The sequence below is a fragment of the Thunnus thynnus genome, chromosome 23 (assembly GCF_963924715.1).
Source record: "Thunnus thynnus chromosome 23, fThuThy2.1, whole genome shotgun sequence".
NCBI lineage: Eukaryota > Metazoa > Chordata > Actinopteri > Scombriformes > Scombridae > Thunnus > Thunnus thynnus.
The window spans coordinates 25,597,327-25,618,110 of record NC_089539.1 but is presented as its reverse complement, the minus strand read 5'-3'; the positions used below and the strand labels follow the sequence as shown (position 1 = coordinate 25,618,110).

Here is a 20,784-nt window from a genome sequence, read left to right as displayed (position 1 = left end):
AATGTCTTTGTCGGAGCAACAGTACAAAACCCAAATATATTCAGTTTACTGTCGTTTGTGACACAGAAAAGTATTAAATCATCACATTTTAGAAGCTGAAATAAGCAAATTTTTGTCATTTTCACTTTAAAAAATCACTAAAAATGATTATTTGATGATTGCAGATTAGTTTTCTGTTGACTCTGTTCTAGTTTTAGTTTTTTAACAGTTTTCTTTTCTTTGTGTCTGTTCTTGTGACTCTTTTATTGACCTGCAGGATCAATAAAGTTGATCTTATCTTAGAAGCAGGAAGCTTTTAACTCTGTATTGTTTGTAAAGTTTATCTGTGCTGGAGGACAAACAGGTTCTGATTTGACCTTAATAAACATAATAATTAAGGAATATACAACATGTACGCACACAATTAAATACTGAAACTCTCAAAACTAGATTTCAGTGGTTTTTCACTATTTTCTGATTAATTGATAAAATCATAGTAATACTATATTATATTATATTATTAGATATTTATTATATTATAGATATATTAGATTTATTTATTAATTTCATATTACCAAAAACATTTAAACCGGTTTAAACTGAGCAAAGACAAATCCAGCAGGAAGGCTGGTAAAGAAGCACCTTCCAGCCAACACTCAGGGATTTTAACCCTGCAGCGCCCCCTGCTGACTGATGGACAGCATTACAGGATCATTTCATTAAACAGTTACATACCAGTTGAAACAGTATACCACTATACCAGTATACCAGTAAAAACAGTTAAGTACCTCAAAGTTAGTAACCTTCCACCACTGCCATCTTCTGATGGATTACGATATATTCTAATTTAGAGCTGCTAAATAACAATTACTTTTATTATTGATAAACTGTCTTCAAATGTCTTGTTTTGTCGGAGCAACAGTACAAAACCCAAAGATTTTCAGTTTGCTGTCATATGTGACACAGAAAAGTATTTTAGAAGCTGAAATAAGCCAATTTTTGACTTTCACTTTTAAAAAAATCATTAAAAATAATTATTTGATTATTAAAATTGTTACAGATTAGTTTTCTGTTGACTAATCATTGCAGCTGTAGGATAAAGTCCCTGCATGTTTTGAAGGCAGACAGCAGAAGCCTTATGTCAACCTCCCATGAATGCTGGCCAATAATATATAAGTGAGAGTCCCAAACTCACTGACCATCTAAACAACCTCCTGCAAACAGAAAGGATCAGATAAGGAACCCCCATCTCCTGCATGGTCACCAAACCAGACCACTGACCCAAACCTTCAAGCTACAAGAGCCAGCAAGATGGGAAGACCAATTCACACCCCGGTGTGAATTATTCCACTCCCTTTAAGCCAAGAAATGTACCACTAACGTAATCCCATCATCCATGATAACACTATCATGTTAAGCACCGTTCTGCTTGTTTCATTCTCCAAACACTAAAGCTACTATCAAAAATGCAAAATTAAGAATCATGCAATTGCTAAATTGTAAATACTTTGATTAATGGAGTAACCGTATTCAGGAGTTGAACCCGCCTGTCCATGAACAGGAGGGGACTGACTCTGCTCCGCCAGAACTCTGCAACCCCTGGGATTGGCCAGGATGCACCTTCTGGGTGGGCAGACTGAACCTTTATGGTTTTAACCATAGATTGAGCCTCATTTCTATCTACTAACAGCTGGAGGAAAATTAAAACGATAGAGGGCACCAGCACATTTTGTGTGTAAGAGGTCGTAGTAGATGGAGAAAATGTGCCACTTCAGAACCGGAGTACATCATCAAGAGCACGTTACAATCCCTCAGAGCTGCCTGACTGTCACTTATGTTGGTTATCTTGAATGTTTCATGTGGGGTTTTTTGTTAATGTTTTGTTTGGTGAACCTCCCACCACTAGGGGGAGTAGTGCTGCTGTCAGTCAGACAGAAGTTAATATAATCAGAGGTTACCTGACACAGGTGTTGCTGACTTGGGAGAAGCAAACAGTTTTTGACTGTGTGGTAATAATTATAAATGAATATTAGGCTTTCTTTAGTCTATGATTGGTAAATAGACTGTTGAGGCCTTTTTGATAGTCAAAGTGGTCACTACAGGTGGGTAGGCATCTCTTCCTCCTCTGTGTCAAACACTGATTAATTCTTCAAGTCTCAGGTTTAAAGCAGGTCTTGTTACTGAAGAGATAAAGGTCTGTTCTTGTAGAGCTGGAGGCAAATATACCAAACCGAACTGTGTTTGTCAGTGAATGTAAGGTTGGTTTTTCAGTAAGTAATGTGACAGTGATGCTGTATGAGAGAAAAACATGTTGAAGTGCCTTCCAGTGAACAACATGAGATACTATAAGATCCCCTTATGATGGAGGAAACTGGCCTTTATGGTAGAAGATCATGAATCCTTTATGAAACTGACCATTAGGTGAATAAAGTCCCCTTAAAAACATGTTGTAGTTGTTGTAGCTGACATTATTCCATTCATAGTACTACAGTACTACAGTACTACAGTACTACTCACTAGTTTGCTCAGTCACACCTCTTTAGATTGTTCTGTTGTCTTTGGGTCAGAACCGCCTGTAACCTTCATCCTACAACAGTTTGTGAGGTCGGTCACATAATGAGGATTTTTGCAATTAAAACAGGTGTATGGATTAAATATTATTAAGGATTCATTACTAATGTATGTAGACTGTATTTTCTGAGATGGTTTTATGTTTCAGCCTGTCCAGAGCTGTATAACATGCTAAACAATGTGTTAGATGGATAGTAGCTGCAGTTCAGTCGGCGTCCACACGGAGGAGCCAGAGATCTGCAGAGTTCATCATTCTGACTGTAAAACATCACAGCCTGTAAACACTCTGCAGGCAGATGAACTCATTTAAAGTCCTGAACAACATTCAAATAATAAAAACTCTTCAACAACAAGCAGAGATGCTGTTAAGTTGTTAACAGCTCCACCAAATAGTGATTTTTCCCTCTAAACTTCTCACATGCTTTCATTTTAATAAATGTTCAAATGATCCAATATTTCAGCAAAAATCAAAGATTAGAGAAAAAGTCCAAAAACTGAAAACAGATTTGTGTATCAGAAGGCAAAGTAAGTTTATTTGTAAATCACATTTCAACAACAAGGTGAGTCAAAGTGTTTTACATAAAACATTAAAGACATTATGACACGATGCAAAAGCTGCAGTTGGAGGAAACTCTGCTCTCATTAGTGTGAAACTTTGTAGTTTAGGTAACTTTTATCTCCTGCACTCTTCAAAATAAAGTCCGTCTCTTATCTTGAATGTTTCACGGGGGGGTAAGAACCTCTTCCTCATCTGTTATTGAATAAAGCTTCAGGTAACAGCTGGAGGCAAACGTACCAAACTGAATTATGTTGTTAACTTTGCCAGTGAATGCAACATCAGTTCTTCAATAAGTAATGTCACAGTGATGATTGTTATTCAGGGTTTGTATGTCAGAAATCAGCCAGAAATGTAAAGAATGGGATCAGAAGATGCTGCTATAGATGCTCCTACCGGTCTGGACTGCTTCATTGAATTCTTTATAAATGTTGTCAGATGAATAAACACAGATTCCCTGCATGTGGTTTTTGGTGAGAGATTCATCCTCTGGGTCTTTATCTTTGTTTGGACATTGTTCTGCTTCTTGCCAGATTTGTTTAAATGGATTAAGATGAATGTTCTTCCTTGACCTTCTTCTCCATGTCCTCAGTGCAGCCTTCATACATGTCATCAGCAGCTTCAGGAACCATGTTCAGTGGAAGTGAGCTGGAGGTCTGGGGGGCAGAAGAGGGAAGGAACAGGTGATGTTACACAACAAAGGTTTTATGATGTATTCAAACCAACTAATAGAAATTACACTTGTATAAACTGCAACAGTAAATACAGGTTGAAGGAAACTGCTGGGTCAAAAGGTTTGGTTAGACAACAGGACCTTAATGTTTCTACAGGACTCATGATCTCCTCTTTATACACATCATAGACACACACACACACACATCACATCACATTTATATAGTTGTGCTCATAAGTTTACATACCCTGGTAGAATTTGTGAAATATCGGCCATATTTTAGAAAAAATGACTTTTGTTTATTTAGGGATAGTGGTCAGGTGAAGCCATTTATTTTCACATAATTGTATTTGCTCTTTTTACATCATATGACAGTTGAAATCACCAAAATGGCCCTGATCAAAAGTTAACCCTTGAATGTTTGACCTGATAATATACATACAAGTTGACAGACACAGGTTTAAATGGCTATGAAGGGTAAGTTTCCACACCTGTGACTTTTTTTGATTGTAATTAGTGTCTGTATAAGTCCTTGTTCAAAGTTTGCTGTGGTGGAAGTGGTTTAATAGCGTTCCGGAAATGCAGTGAGCTTAGTGACACAGAGCTGGTCTGATACAGTAGACTGACCCAGAGCAGAAGGGATGGAAACACTTTATAACATAAGATCAAACAATTGGTAACCAAAAGGTAGGGAGGTAGGGCATCTGCATACAGGATTAAGGCAGTGTAGTAAGGGGGGGAAACTCAAGGGGGCAAAAATAGGAGGGGGGCTGCTGCATTCAGACAGGATCAAAAAGGTCAAATCAGCAGGGGTCAAAGGCAGGAAAGACACACAGTTGGCATCTTGTTGATGAGCAGAGTGACTTTGTCATTGTGTTATTGTGGATCATCATAATGTCAGCCTGTCAACAGTTTATTTCCTCTATGTACTTCAGTGAAATCTGCAGAGTAAACAAACTTGAGACTGAAAGTCTTTGCAGGTCTGTCAGCTTGGAGCTCAGTGTGTTCAACACGTTAACATGAGAGCTGAAAGGAAGCAGGCTACGCTGCACAGCTGTTCCACTTCTGGTCTAAACAGGACTGAAGTCTGTGCTGCTCTTTATACTGGATGTGCTGCATCACTGACTGACAGCTGATGAAGTGAGTCTCACTAAACATTGATTTATGACCTCTGTTGTTTCTTCTTCTCTCATCAGATGGTGATGATCTCTGTAAGAGTATGAGTGAACAACCAAGAGTGTGTGTTGAGAGAGGATCAGCTGCATCCTGATGATCCATCTGGACCGGAGTCTGGATCAGGATTTTGTCATCTTCACTTAAGTCTCTTAACTGACTACAAACTGAACAGTTACCTCTGGATTTTGTTGAATCAGCACTTTACAGATGTGTTATACAGGAGCTGTTTGATGGAGAAAAGATAAAAAAAAACAGGTGTTATAAGTCAGACTCTGACCCTGGGCCCATATTTATCAAGTGTCTCAGAATCACACAAAACAGAACCTTGGGGCACACCAAAGAAAAGAGCAGCAGTTTCGGACATGTAAGGACCGAGAGACAAAGAAAAACTCCTATCTGAGAGGTAGGAGGAGAACCAGTCCTAGGCACTCCCTGAGAAACCCACACACTGTCTAAGCCTTTCAATCATTATTCCACAGTGTCAAAAGCTGCACTAAGATCCAGCAGCACTAAAATGGAGCATTCACCTACATCAGAAAACATCATTAAGTTTTACAAAGCATTTGCAAATTTTTGGTGAAAATTCTGCACTCAAAATCGAAAGGTAATGTAGCAAGAGCTTACTGTTGTCATGACAACTTGCTGGGCTGTACTTGCTGCCAGCCTTAACTGAGGCATAAAATTCACGTAAGGTGTCATTAAGCATAACCGCAGAGTATGTTTCCACATCAGTGTTCCTTTGTTTTTGGTAGATAAAGTCTCTCAGTATATTACTGCCCATTATGTTGCCTTTTTTGTATTACTGCCAGCCAATCAGAAAAGCGTATTCACTCAGACTGTGGTATAATATTCATTAAAATACATTAAAGAATATAATAAAGAAATATTAGTTGAGAGGATCTTGTGTACTCGTCTGTTGTGTTATCAACAACATTGACACTGACGTTAAAACATGGTAAAAATGTTGTTTAATTAAGAGCAAGAAAGACTCTTATTCTATTTTCACTTTATTTCATCTTATTTTTATTATTAATATCAAGTTGATTTCATTTTCCATCTTATGTTACATAGGTGCTGAGGTCAGTGGTTGTTAGGTTTGAGCAAAAAGACTGTGGTGTGCGTTTTTTAACAGCACCACTAAGGGTGTTTTTTTCCAGGGCAGCTTCGGCAGTGTACACTGTAGTTTCTTGTACCTTTTTTCCCCTGCCCTTTCTTTTTAATCCTATCTTTCCTTCCAAATTTGAGTTTGGATTTTTGCTTATTTCTGCATGAGGCTGGGGTATTCCCTTCCTTAGCCGCCTCCAGACCCTGGGGAGGATGCTTGCTGTTGGAGAGCGCACCATGTCGCCAACCCACCCATCCTGAACAGCCCCCAGAACCAATGGGAGAGAGCCTGTTCTTGTGGGGAGAGAGATTCCCCCGTCCTTCCCTACCTTCACTCCCACCCCACCCCAGAGGACAGGAGACCAGGGCACCCCAGACAAAAAGGGCACTTTGGACATCAAGGGGCAAAGGGGCAGGCACTCGAGCACCCTCCGCCCCCCCCTCCTCCCCCCTGCTCAGGACCAACAGCTCCTTCAGTTCATCTGGAGAGACCTACGCTGTGAAGACCCACTGGATGTGTACAAATGGCGGGTGCTGACATATGGTACAATGAGCAGCTCATGCTGTGTCATCTTTGCTTTGCAGCAACATGCTTGTAATCACATAGACAGCTACAGTCAGTGCAGAGGAGCTTCTACATGGACAACTGCCTTGAGATCATCCCCACCATACCTTCCGCCACACAAAGAGTAAACCAGAGAGTGTATCCTGCTGGCTGAAGGAAGGTTGGATCTCAGACAGTGGGCAAACTATCAACCAACTGTGGCAGCCCATCTTCCCCCTGATGCGAGATCTTCAGTGGCTAAGTCAAAACCGGACTGACCTATGGGAGCCAGCCTTAGAACTTTCATGGAACTGTGCTGCTGATACCCTTGGCTACCAATACTGGCCCATCGTACATGCTGTGCTGACGATGAGGATGGCATATCAAGCACTGGCCAGTCAGTTTGACCCTTTGGGGTTCATCTTGCCATTGAACGGGCATATGAGGCAGTTGCCTAGCTCACTATACTAATGTAATAACATTAGCCAAATCAATACATGTACAGTACATTGATTGAGTTAAACATTCTTGCTTAGCTGTGCTATGCTACATTATATGTTGCTAGGCTATGCCCAGTTGTTACCGATTCCATTTATATTCTGTATTTCCATTTATTACAATGTGTAAAAATGAAACAAACAGTGTGAGAGTCTAATATTTATTCCTGAGAGGTGATCAATTACAGAAAAAGCACTTTCCTTTAGAATAAACAGCTGCTGCTTTATGAATAATGAGTGTAAACGCTGCTGTTGATGACAGAAACTCAATGTGTAAACTAAACGCTACTTTTTCCAACAATCAGCAGAAAATGGAGCTGATGCAGTGTTTTGTCCCTTTTCTGAATGAAGCTGCAGTTCAGTCGGCGTCCACACGGAGGAGCCAGAGATCTGCAGAGTTCATTATTGTGACTGTAAAACATCACAGCCTGTAAACACTCTGCAGGCAGATGAGCTCATTTAAAGTCCTGAACAACATTCAAACAATAAAAACTCTTCAGCAGCGTCTCTGCGCTGGTCGACTCTCAGTCCTCTTTAAAAACACGTCTCGTTCATTATTATCAGACACAGAGAGATGTATATTCTATCTGATGGCCGTCCTGCCTTCCCAGCATGCTCAGCGGTCAGATGTTCAGATGGAGGAGAGCTCAGTTTGTCTCTGCGGGTTTCTGTCTCCATCAGTTCAAATTAAAATCCTGCAGAGAAGCTGCAAGAAACTTTATTCACACACCAATGCTGCGACAAAACGAAGAAATACACCAAGAGACGAGACGTGTTTGATCCCTCGAAGTTCAAATGCAAAATAAAAATGAGACTAAAGTCATCTACAGAGACAGAAAACTGATGTTCTGATCTAAAATATACATTTTTTTTAACATACAGTCATCAAAGGGCATTAAAATAAAGGTCGTGATCTATTAGGGCTGCAACTAATGATTATTTTCATTATCGATTAATCTGTCAATCATTATCGATTAATCTGTCAAGTAATATCACTCTGAGATATTACAAATATCTCAGAGTTGAAGACGACGTCATCAAATGTCTTGTTTTGTCCATAACAAAGATATTCAGTTTGCTGTCATAGAGACTAAAGAAACCAGATAATATTCACATTAAGAAAGATGGAATCAGAGAATTTTGACTTTTTCTTCTTAAATGTTTAATTGATTATCAATATAGTTCACAACTAATCGATTAATCAACAAATTGTTGCAGCTCAATAATCTACAAACTAAATGTTTGAACTTTTTATCAGCTGCTCAAACAACAAACTGACAGGATGAACCGCTGCTCCATCAAACCTGTCTGACTGGAACTAATCGTCTTAAATCCTGCAACAAACGACCGACGAGGGACCAATCAGGGGCCTTTAAAAAACGGAACTAGTGTTACGTTTCTTTTACAGCATCATGAGCGCTGAAACATTTAGTCGATTGACAGAAAAATGATCACAACTATTTTGATAATGAATTAATTGTTTAATCAAAACATTCTGTAGTTCTTGTAGTTTTCTTAATCTTATTCTGCAGTAAAATACACATTTTGAGGTTTTCATGTGTTGTTTAGGAGAGCAAGTAAGTTGTTGACTTCGGGTGTTACGAACCTGTGACGACATTTTTGAAGATTTTCTGAGACTAAACAATAATAATCAAATAATCAATAATGAAAATAATCATTTGTTGAACCACTATAATTATTATATACTATTAAAATAAAGGTTATAATCTACAAAATCCTCATGTTTCATTCTGGGTGGCATGCCGACAAACAGCCAACCAAGGGCCGGGGGCTGACTGGGGCCGACAAAGGGCCGACCGGGGGCTGACTTGGCGCTGACTGGGAGCCGATCGGGGGCTGCTAAAGACAGACATAGTGTTACATTACTTTTACAGCATCATGTGTGTGAAATGATTACAGACAGTAATCGGCAGTAATTCTTGCTGCTTTAATGAGCGACTCCACAAAAACAGCAGGTTCATGTTTCACACTCGTGTTTTAAGATGCAGACGACCTTCATCTGACGGACACAAACATCTCTGTTTTCTCTACAAACGTCTTCTCTTCTCTCTGAGCCTGCAATGATGGAGGCGGCGCTGTTTTTCCACCACTGCTGCTCAGTGTGTGTTCAGGGTCTAAATCTGTCCTCAGCACTTGCAGCTCTTTGTGTCCACTGCAGTTTAATATGAGAAGACACCAATTAACCTCCCGTCTCCTCGAGACAGACAATGAACAATGACAACAAGCATGTTTCACTATTATCTTACATTTATATAAATAATCCTCCCTGAATGTTTCCCTTCATCTTTCAAGATGTTTTTACATGAATATCAGATTCATGTTTAATAAGGAATAAATCAGGTCTTCTGCTGCCATCTAGTGGTCTTTGGACTGAATAACACTGAAATACTAAAATTGTTTAATAAAGGTTTTAAATTATGTTCACTCACAGTAGTTTAGATCTGAACATGTTTTTGTTTGTTAATTTAGATTAGCTTCAATGAAAACTGTCCATATAACATCCATATTAACAGTGAATAAGTCAACAGATAAACATATTATCACATATAAATAAACCTCTGATCAATATCACATCTTTACACATGAAATCAGTTCCATGTTTAGTAACTACGGTTGTTTTTTGTTGTGATTAAAATTATTTCTTTCTGCAGTATTGATGATGCTCAATAATCTACATGGAGGCAATAAAAAGTATGTATTGTCTGTAAATATAAAGTATCTCTGAGGTTTTAACTCTGTCTCACTTCTCTCAACAGCTACAACAATAAAAAAACAACTATTTAAAATCCTGTCGATCAATAAAACATGGAAATCTAAATAAACCAAACATAACGATCAGAAGATAAGTATCTTGTGATTAGACGTATGTCGACTGTTGTAACACAGTAAATGTTTCTGTGTGATTACATCTGTAAAAATGCCTTTTATTATATTGCATTTAATATTATTGTTTATATTTACATATTATTGTATAATTATTAATCATCTGTCAATGTTTATAATTTTCTGTACTGCTTTGGCAATATAGGTTTCTGATCTGTCATGCCAATAAAGTTTATTTGAATTTAGTCCACCTGCCCCGTCACATCTGCACCATCACACCTCCACCTGTAGCTTCAGTGTGGAGTGGTGTCTTTGTCCATGTCTACAAATATGAATATCTTTAGCTGTTCCACTTTATTCACCCGCAAGTCTCTAAATGTGTGAAACCAAAACAATGAGTTCAAACAGTGTAAAAGGCTGATTGGAGCTGAGGGGAACTGCAGAGTCTGCTAATAATTTACTGTGGGTTCATCACTACGTGCAACCTTTCACATCACATGTACAGTCCTCATCTAATCCTTTGTTCATATAAACATGTGAATTATACAGATATGGATTTAATGATTATTTCATCTCAGGCCTTCTCACCAGTGCAACTGTTCAAGACCTGCACAGTAAATGCAACTCAAATCATCTGAGACTTTATCAGACAGAAAACAAAAGCTCCAGTATTCTCTGTTGTTTTCATACTTTTCTAAATAGTTAGACATTTTATTTCCACAGATATAAACAACTTGTGGATAATAATAATTTCAAATAAACTTCACAAGAGATTAACAGCAAGGATCGGTAAGACAAGACTGGACAAAGTCATCTTTCCAAATTCAACCTCAGCAGAATGCAGAGACAAAGAGACTCACGTATATAATTTAAGACCATCAATATGGAGGAATTTTATACTTGAGCACAGATAAATGTGCATTTAATAAAGCCCATCAAGCAGGAGTCAGTGTTCAGATTCAGGATTCAGAGTTCTTCAAATGTAGAAGGATGAATGATACAGTTAAATTATCCCATCTTACACTTCAACTAAAGTTTGTCTTTGAGTTTCCAGATGAAGTTTCTGCTCTTTAGTCACAGAGATGAAGATGCTGTTCTGACCTCAGCTTCCTCTTTCTTCTTCTTGTTGAATTTAAAAAGCTACTTTCATCTTTCACAAACCAGCTTCCTCTCTCAGGAGGAAAAAAATTCACAAGTATGGTGTAAGATGTGCTTCTTTCTGCTTCAGCAAGATAAACCGTCTTCAACTGAAACCACATGATTGATGCTGATAATGTTCAGAGAAAGATCTGACTTCCCTTTTGCAGAGTGACAGTTTTTCATGAGAATTTTTGCAAGTGTTTACCACACATTAAGAAATGTTTAGTACATGTTGTAATTCCTGCCTCTGTCACCTTATCATTATGGTGAGGGGTCTATATTTCCCCTAAAAGCAAAGACAAATATTTTCATTATGATTCTTGTCTGAGAGGCGAGAGTGGACCATGCAGGAAGTTAACAGACAGATAAATTCACATTATACAAGGATTTGTTGGAATTAAGAGCAAATCTGACTGCATAAGCAGCAATCAAAGCTAACAAACATATAATTTAAGTGAAAATGATGAAGAGTTGGATACTCTAAACTCTAAAAGCTACTCACTCATAAGGACTGTATGAGTGAAAAATCCAATCCTTTTTTAATCCAAACCATGTTTGACAAACCACCAAAAAGACTAAAATGTTTTGGTGCTGTTAAGTATGTAGCTGTAATTTCCTACTTTTATCTACCTCTTCTCATTTCACATTTACACACACACACACACACTCACACACACACACACACACACAAACACACACAAACACACACACACACACACTCATACACACACACAAACACACTCACACACACTCACACATACACACACACACACACACACACACACACACACACACACACACACACACACACACAAACACACACACACACACACTCATACACACACACAAACACACTCACACACACTCACACATACACACACACACACACACACACACACACACACACACACACACACACACACACACACAAACCGTTGTGTTACTGACTCTTTTACAGGTGAACATCGATCAACACTTTGTCCTCCAAAACACATCAGATGGAGTCAGAGAGGACTTCTGGTAACATTTTATGGAGCTTACAACTCTGTCTAAGACTCTACTATGAAGGTCATTTATTTGGCCTTTGCAGCTGCAAACCAAATGATTTGAATGACAGAATAAAATAGTAAAACCGTCTTAATTTGAATTATCTACACACACAAAGACTCACTTGGACTCTAAATAAGACGAGCCTTTCACAGCAATAAGATCATTTGGAGCACACTAAGAAATGTGATTTGCATTTGTCAGTATCACCTTTTATAATAGTTCACTTAACACTGTTATCTTTTGCTGTAATTTACATATTGAAGTGCTGCTAAATTCCCAGTAATATAGTCTAAACCATTGTTACAGTTCACTACTGTAATATAATGGTGATTACAGTAACTCACTGTTGGAACAATTATATTATTATATCATTATTAACACCTTCTGGATTTGTATAGTTTACATTCAAAAGTAAAATATTTATATTTTCATTTACAGTGTATTACTATAAATTGCAATGCATTATGGGATCTCTTTTTATAAACAGTGTTGTTTTTACTGTTAAAGACTAGTAAAAGTGAAAAGACTTGAGGACTTGTAGTCTGTGCCTGGTAGAAACACTCGATCCCAGCATCAGAGGATTGATTTTAATATGGACCATGACTCATCATCTGGTCATCATTGTACATACAGCACATTCCCCTCATGGGATCAGACCGATCAATAAGTATTTAGTCAAAGTATTTACTCTTCTAATATTTTACGGACTCAGTATTGTTGATACAATATTATATTTGTTGGGACTTTACACATTTATAAGGAAGTGTTTAATGCAGAGTCATATTTAGCCCCGGAACCGTTGCTACATGACAACTGGTCTTTATAACCAGGAACCATCATGCAGGGTCTTTATCAACCAGGCACAGTGGGCAACTGTCCTGAGGCCCCAGACCCCCAGGGCCCCTAAAAGAGAAGAACCTGGATGCAGACAAGATGGCGGACATCAACCAGCATTGTCATCTGTATACAGGAGGTCATGTGACATCAGCGGCGAAGTGTTCTACTTTGTCTTTATTCTCATTAGACAGTGGATGTTGGGAGGGAAAATGTTGTTCAAATATTTATATGTATGTGTGCGTGAACTTGTGAAAAGTTAAAAATGCTTAGTGACAGTCATAGAAACCATGTTTGTGTGTCTGAACAGTTTGTTCCTGTGTGAAAGAGAATAAAGAACATCTGATCATGCTGAAGCAGATCCTTCCATGTCTGTTTGGGTATAATCAGCATATAGTAGTGACAACTACTCCTAGAGGTTGGTGTGAAACAGATAAAGGAGGATTCACCCCACTCTTCAGGGCTCCGTCCTCTGCAGCAGCTTGTATGTCAGTATCAGTGTGAGTGAGCTGCTCTGAGCATTAAAGAAAGTGTGACAATACTGTGTTGAGAAACTGTTTCTTTCTTCATTTAAGTCAAGTGCAAGAGGTGGATTGCCACACCAACGTACTGAACGTTCTGACTTTATGGAGTTTAAATGTATAAGATGAAATCATCTGCATATAATTAGACATTTCCATGTTCATGATATTTAAATTAACCTTTCTGGAGATCCATGGCTCCATAGCTGCTACAAATATTACTGGTGAAACTGGGAATCCCTGCCTTTAGCCACAGCTGAGAGGGAAATATGAGGAATAAATGTTATTGATGTTGAATATAATATACAGTACAGACCAAAAGTTTGGACACACCTTCTCATTCAATGAGTTTCCTTTCTTTTCATGACTATTGACATTGTAGATTCACACTGAAGGCATCAAAACTATGAATTAACACATGTGGAATTATATACTTAACAAAAAAGTGTGAAACAACTGAAAATATGTCTTATATTCTAGTTTCTTCAAAGTAGCCACGTTTTGCTTTGATTACTGCTTCGCACACTCTTGGCATTCTCTTGATGAGCTTCAAGAGGTAGTCACCTGAAATGGTCTTCCAACAGTCTTGAAGGAGTTCCCAGAGATGCTTAGCACTTGTTGGCCCTTTTGCCTTCACTCTGCGGTCCAGCTCACCCCAAACCATCTCGATTGGGTTCAGGTCCGGTGACTGTGGAGGCCAGGTCATCTGGCGCAGCACCCCATCACTCTCCTTCTTGGTCAAATAGCCCTTACACAGCCTGGAGGTGTGTTTGGGGTCATTTTCCTGTTGAAAAATAAATGATGGTCCAACTAAACGCAAACCGGATGGAATAGCATGCCGCTGCAAGATGCTGTGGTAGCCATGCTGGTTCAGTATGCCTTCAATTTGGAATAAATCCCCAACAGTGTCACCAGCAAAGAACCCCCACACCATCACACCTCCTCCTCCATGCTTCACGGTGGGAACCAGGCATGTAGAGTCCATCCGTTCACCTTTTCTGCGTCGCACAAAGACACGGTGGTTGGAACCAAAGATCTCAAATTTGGACTCATCAGACCAAAGCACAGATTTCCACTGGTTTAATGTCCATTCCTTGTGTTCTTTAGCCCAAACAAGTCTCTTCTGCTTGTTGCCTGTCCTTAGCAGTGGTTTCCTAGCAGCTATTCTACCATGAAGGCCTGATTCACACAGTCTCCTCTTAACAGTTGTTCTAGAGATGTGTCTGCTGCTAGAACTCTGTGTGGCATTGACCTGGTCTCTAATCTGAGTTGCTGTTAACATGCGATGTCTGAGGCTGGTGACTCGGATGAACTTATCCTCCGCAGCAGAGGTGACTCTTGGTCTTCCTTTCCTGGGGCGGTCCTCATGTGAGCCAGTTTCTCTGTAGCGCTTGATGGTTTTTGCGACTGCACTTGGGGACACTTTCAAAGTTTTCCCAATTTTTCGGACTGACTGACCTTCAGTTCTTAAAGTAATGATGGCCACTCGTTTTTCTTTACCTCAGCTGCTTTTTTCTGGCCATAATACAAATTCTAACAGTCTATTCAGTAGGACTATCAGCTGTGTATCCACCTGACTTCTGCACAACACAACTGATGGTCCCAACCCCATTTATAAGGCAAGAAATCCCACTTATTAAACCTGACAGGGCACACCTGTGAAGTGAAAACCATTTCAGGTGACTACCTCTTGAAGCTCATCAAGAGAATGCAGAGTGTGTGCAAAGCAGTAATCAGAGCAAAAGGTGGCTACTTTGAAGAAACTAGAATATAAGGCGTATTTTCAGTTGTTTTACACTTTTTTGTTAAGTACATATTTCCACATGTGTTAATTCATAGTTTTGATGCCTTCAGTGTGAATCTACAATGTCAATAGTCATGAAAAGAAAGGAAACTCATTGAATGAGAAGGTGTGTCCAAATTTTTGGTCTGTACTGTAGGTTTACAATTTCTTCCATATTTCACACTTTTTTCATGATTATTTCTGGCAGTTACATCCTGGAACTTGTATATAATTGAATTGAATTTCCCTTCGGGGATCAATAAAGTCATAACTATCTACTTATCTATCTATCTATAAATCATTTTAAAAACATCTTAAAGCAGCTCTAATGTGTATTTATTGTGTATAGTTTTTCTTGTTTAGGTGAAAAAGGACAATTGTAGTTTTGATGGAAATCTGTATGAAAGTCACAAAATAAGTGAAACTCAGAAACTCATCATGCTAAATTAATTTAGCACAATGATGTGGCATGATGATTTTTTTTGTGGACCTGCCCCTTCTCAAACCAAATTTACATCCTTGTATGTGTGTGTGTGTGTGTGTGTGTGTGTGTGTGTGTGTGTGCATGTGTGTGCGTGTGTGTGTGATGTGTATAAAAAGGTGATCATCAGTCCTGTAGAAACATTAAGGACCTGTTGTCCAACCAAACCTTTTGACTCAACGCTTCACTTACTGCTCAACTTCACATCAGACTGGTGAGTTGATCTTCCATCATCATCATCATCATCATCATCATCATGCTATTTTTAATGTTAGGTTTGTAGCAAAGTTTTCTATATATGTGTAATACAGCAGGCAGCAGACTGCAGGCTGTTGTACATGTCAGACTTCTTCATGTGTGCATGTTAACATTGTAGAGCTGCAGAGATGAAGGCTCACCTGCTGATCTTTGCTGCAGTACTTCTGGTCCCTTGCTGGACAAAGCCCACGAAACCGAAGGTGAGAACCACACTCTGAAAAAAAGATCAAGTTATACATTGAGGGACATTTACATTCACTTCTTTACTTGTTTGACTCCATGGAGTCGGGTTGATTCTTGGCTCAGTACCAGTAATATTCCAAACATGGATCTGTAATAAAGAGCATGTAGACAGTGTGTGAATCCAGATGTGTTTTTAAGAAAGAGACTGATTGGTCCATCTATCATCCATCAGGCCCTCACAGCTGTGAGGTAAAATAGTGTTTATCCAACCTTTTATCTATCACTGCACCGCCGGTTAATGAGTGAAGCTACATGTAGATGAACTTTCTTGTGTATTAAACAGAGACTGTGATCTTTCTCTGACCTGAACCAAGAGCTGCCAGAGTCTGAACACAAGCAGACGACTGTTTCATACTGCTGGAGTTACTACCAGCAGATATTAGACTGAAGATCAAACTAATGAAACACGTCAGTCAACGTTTTCTCATCATGTTGACAGAAAACATCATTCAGACTGCATTACGTTTCCTTCAACCTGGATTTACTGTTGTAGTTTATATAAGTGTCATTTCTAGAAGTTGGTTTGAATAAATCATAAAACCTTTGTTGTGTAACATCATCTGTTCCTTCCCTCTTCTACCCCCCAGCCCGGTGCCTCTGCCTCCCAGCCCGGTCCCTCTGCCTCCCAGAACCTCAACTCAATTAAACTGGACGAGGCTCCTGAATCTGTTGATGCCGATTACCGTGACTGCCCAAATGACATGGAGACACAGGTCGAGAACAAATATTTTGAAAATGAGAATGAGAAAGGGGGAGACTTTGAAAGATACTGGTCTCATCGAACAATTACAGAGTGTTTAAACAAAGGTAACAACGTTCTCACCAAAAACCAGAGACAGGCAATTTGTCTTTATACATCTAAATACATAGCTAAAGAATTCAATAAAGCAGTCCGGACCAGTAAGAACATCTATGGCACCAGCTCCTTCAAATTCCACTGTTTACATTACTGGCTGACTACTGCCATACAAAAGCTGAATGAAATCCAAAAAACCGAAGACTGTCCGATTACTTATCGAAGAAGCAAAGATATATTCACTGGCAAAGAAAAAGACATAATTCGGTTTGGTGAGTTTGCCTCCAGCTCTACAAGACAAGACCTTACTAAATATGGTAGCGAGACCTGCTTTAAAATTACGACCTGTTCAGGAGCTTCCGTGGAGGATTATTCGATATATCCAGATGAAAAAGAGGTGATTATCCCCCCCTATGAAACATTCAAGATAACCAGCACTGATGGAAAACGTCAGGGAGCTCTGAGTGATTGTAAGAAGTTGTATGTTTTGAAGAGTGCAGGAGAACAGAGTAAACTAAAATGCAAACTTGCACGTCAATCAGAGAGCTGAGTCTCCTCCTACTGATGGAGAAAATGCAATAAAATGAGTTTTGTTCTGCAAACTTCATAAATCAATCAATAAATCTATTAATCTCTACAACAGCTGTACTGAAGTCAATCATTGTGCATCACAACATCATCTATTACTGTGTACAGTATCAGATGTAGGAGCATCTGTGCTGTTTGACATTGATTTCTATGTGCAGCAGACTGTGTGTCTCTGTATGGAATCAATACATGTGTGATATAATAAAAATGATGAACGATAAACTACCAACACAGACATGAACACTGACTGTCTCTAACAGTGTTTCTGTTCTGTTGTCGAAGACACATTTCCCTGATTGATGATTTCCAACTTCAGTTAGACACTTTAATAAATTTAAAGGTAAAATTAAACTGAATAAACTTAAATCAATAAATAAATATGGACCCACTCTGCAGAATAACAGAGGATGGTTATTGGCTCTCTTACCTTTTGCACAGACAGGTGACTGTTGCAAATGTTTCAGAGTAATCAGGTTGATATAAAAGCTTTGCAGTGATAAACAGACAACTGAAGAGTTTAATAAGTTATTTTGCTATTTACCTCTGATGGGACGACGGCACACAGATGTGTTTGGTTTTATTTGATCTCTGTCTCTGAAACACAAAGGAGGCAAATAAACTTTCATCTGAGCTGAAAAATATATCCAAAAAAACTGTAATCCACAAAACTGAAGACGACTCCAAACACATTCAGCTCAACAACCTGTGTCCAGTGTGTCGTTTCACTGGTTTCCTCATGCTGGAATATCTGGAATATTAACTGCTCTGTTACGAAAAGTACCTACTTAAGAGATTTGCATATGCAAAGGCCCGTGTGTGTGTGTGTGTGTGTGTGTGTTAACCGTGAGTCCTGAGCTGGTTTAACAGAGATACACTCTGACTGAGGTTTGGATGTTACTAGTACTCATCAGTTGTCTAGTTCTTGACTATTTTAAGGACTAATTTGCTGTGAATTCTGGGTAAATTTAGACTATTTGTTTCTAAACTGAAAACATGTCTGAGAGAAACTGTGTGGAACCGCTCAGCTCTGTTCACTACAGTAGAAAATATTGTCTGTTACAAGGACACAAAGCTGAGAAAACTCAGCAGTATATTTCTCTTAAAACTCTCTCTTGTTGCTTTCTCCACAACGTTGTTAACAAACCAGCAGTTATGAACCATGTTTAGTTCTTGTTTTGTCCTTTGGTGCTGCAGGTCAGGAGGTGTCACTAATTACTACTGTAGAAACATGGTCTCAGTTCTGAGGTAGTCTGGAGGTCAGCTGGTAAACTTTTAATGCTTCAAATACGTCATTCTTCATGTTTGTGAAACTTTCTAACTTGCATTTAACTAATTAAGACTAAACACTACAGATACTGATACTCTGATACTTTACTGCAGTAAAAGTACAAATACAATAATGTAAAAATACTCTATTAAAACTAAAAGTACATAAGTATTATGAGCTTGATGTACCGAGTACAATATTTCCCTCTGAAATGTAGTGGAGTGGAAGTATAAAGTAGCATCACATGGAAATACTCAAGTAAAGTACAAGTACCTCAAAACTGTACTTATATACAGTACTTGAGTAAATGTACTTAGTTACTTTCCACCACCATATATTCTAGTTTAGAGCTGCAAGTAACAATTATTTTTATTATCTATAAACTGTCTTTAAATGTCTTTGTCGGAGCAACAGTACAAAACCCAAATATATTCAGTTTACTGTCGTTTGTGACACAGAAAAGTATTAAATCATCACATTTTAGAAGCTGAAATAAGCAAATTTTTGTCATTTTCACTTTAAAAAATCACTAAAAATGATTATTTGATGATTGCAGATTAGTTTTCTGTTGACTCTGTTCTAGTTTTAAATATTTTTAACAGTTTTCTTTTCTTTGTGTCTGTTCTTGTGACTCTTTTATTGACCTGCAGGATCAATAAAGTTGATCTTATCTTAGAAGCAGGAAGCTTTTAACTCTGTATTGTTTGTAAAGTTTATCTGTGCTGGAGGACAAACAGGTTCTGATTTGACCTTAATAAACATAATAATTAAGGAATATACAACATGTACGCACACAATTAAATACTGAAACTCTCAAAACTAGATTTCAGTGGTTTTTCACTATTTTCTGATTAATTGATAAAATCATAGTAATACTATATTATATTATATTATTAGATATTTATTATATTATAGATATATTAGATTTATTTATTAATTTCATATTACCAAAAACATTTAAACCGGTTTAAACTGAGCAAAGACAAATCCAGCAGGAAGGCTGGTAAAGAAGCACCTTCCAGCCAACACTCAGGGATTTTAACCCTGCAGCGCCCCCTGCTGACTGATGGACAGCATTACAGGATCATTTCATTAAACAGTTACATACCAGTTGAAACAGTATACCACTATACCAGTATACCAGTAAAAACAGTTAAGTACCTCAAAGTTAGTAACCTTCCACCACTGCCATCTTCTGATGGATTACGATATATTCTAATTTAGAGCTGCTAAATAACAATTACTTTTATTATTGATAAACTGTCTTCAAATGTCTTGTTTTGTCGGAGCAACAGTACAAAACCCAAAGATTTTCAGTTTGCTGTCATATGTGACACAGAAAAGTATTTTAGAAGCTGAAATAAGCCAATTTTTGACTTTCACTTTTAAAAAAATCATTAAAAATAATTATTTGATTATTAAAATTGTTACAGATTAGTTTTCTGTTGACTAATCATTGCAGCTGTAGGATAAAGTCCCTGCATGTTTTGAAGGCAGACAGCAGAAGCCTTATGTCAACCTCCCATGAATGCTGGCCAATAATATATAAGTGAGAGTCCCAAACTCACTGACCATCTAAACAACCTCCTGCAAACAGAAAGGATCAGATAAGGAACCCCCATCTCCTGCATGGTCACCAAACCAGACCACTGACCCAAACCTTCAAGCTACAAGAGCCAGCAAGATGGGAAGACCAATTCACACCCCGGTGTGAATTATTCCACTCCCTTTAAGCCAAGAAATGTACCACTAACATAATCCCATCATCCATGATAACACTATCATGTTTAGCACCGTTCTGCTTGTTTCATTCTCCAAACACTAAAGCTACTATCAAAAATGCAAAATTAAGAATCATGCAATTGCTAAATTGTAAATA

General features: G+C 38.3%; 2 protein-coding genes across 2 annotated transcripts in view; both read left to right on the top strand.

Annotated features, from left to right (window-relative positions):
• The window catches only part of LOC137175993 (NACHT, LRR and PYD domains-containing protein 12-like), a 190,581-nt gene extending 185,317 nt beyond the window's left edge, over window positions 1-5,264 (top strand). The window contains exon 16 of the mRNA XM_067581962.1: window positions 4,976-5,264. Within this exon, the coding sequence (XP_067438063.1) occupies window positions 4,976-4,982 (7 nt within the window). The 3' untranslated portion in view covers window positions 4,983-5,264. The remainder of the gene's footprint in view (window positions 1-4,975) is intronic.
• A 10,644-nt stretch (window positions 5,265-15,908) lies between these two features.
• LOC137175844 (ecto-ADP-ribosyltransferase 4-like) lies at window positions 15,909-17,683 on the top strand. Its single transcript, XM_067581754.1, has 3 exons — window positions 15,909-15,967; window positions 16,130-16,211; window positions 16,842-17,683. The coding sequence occupies exons 2-3, from the start codon at window positions 16,140-16,142 to the stop codon at window positions 17,598-17,600; spliced, it is 831 nt and encodes a 276-aa protein (XP_067437855.1). The 5' UTR covers window positions 15,909-15,967; window positions 16,130-16,139; the 3' UTR covers window positions 17,601-17,683.
• The last annotated feature ends 3,101 nt before the right edge of the window (window positions 17,684-20,784 follow it).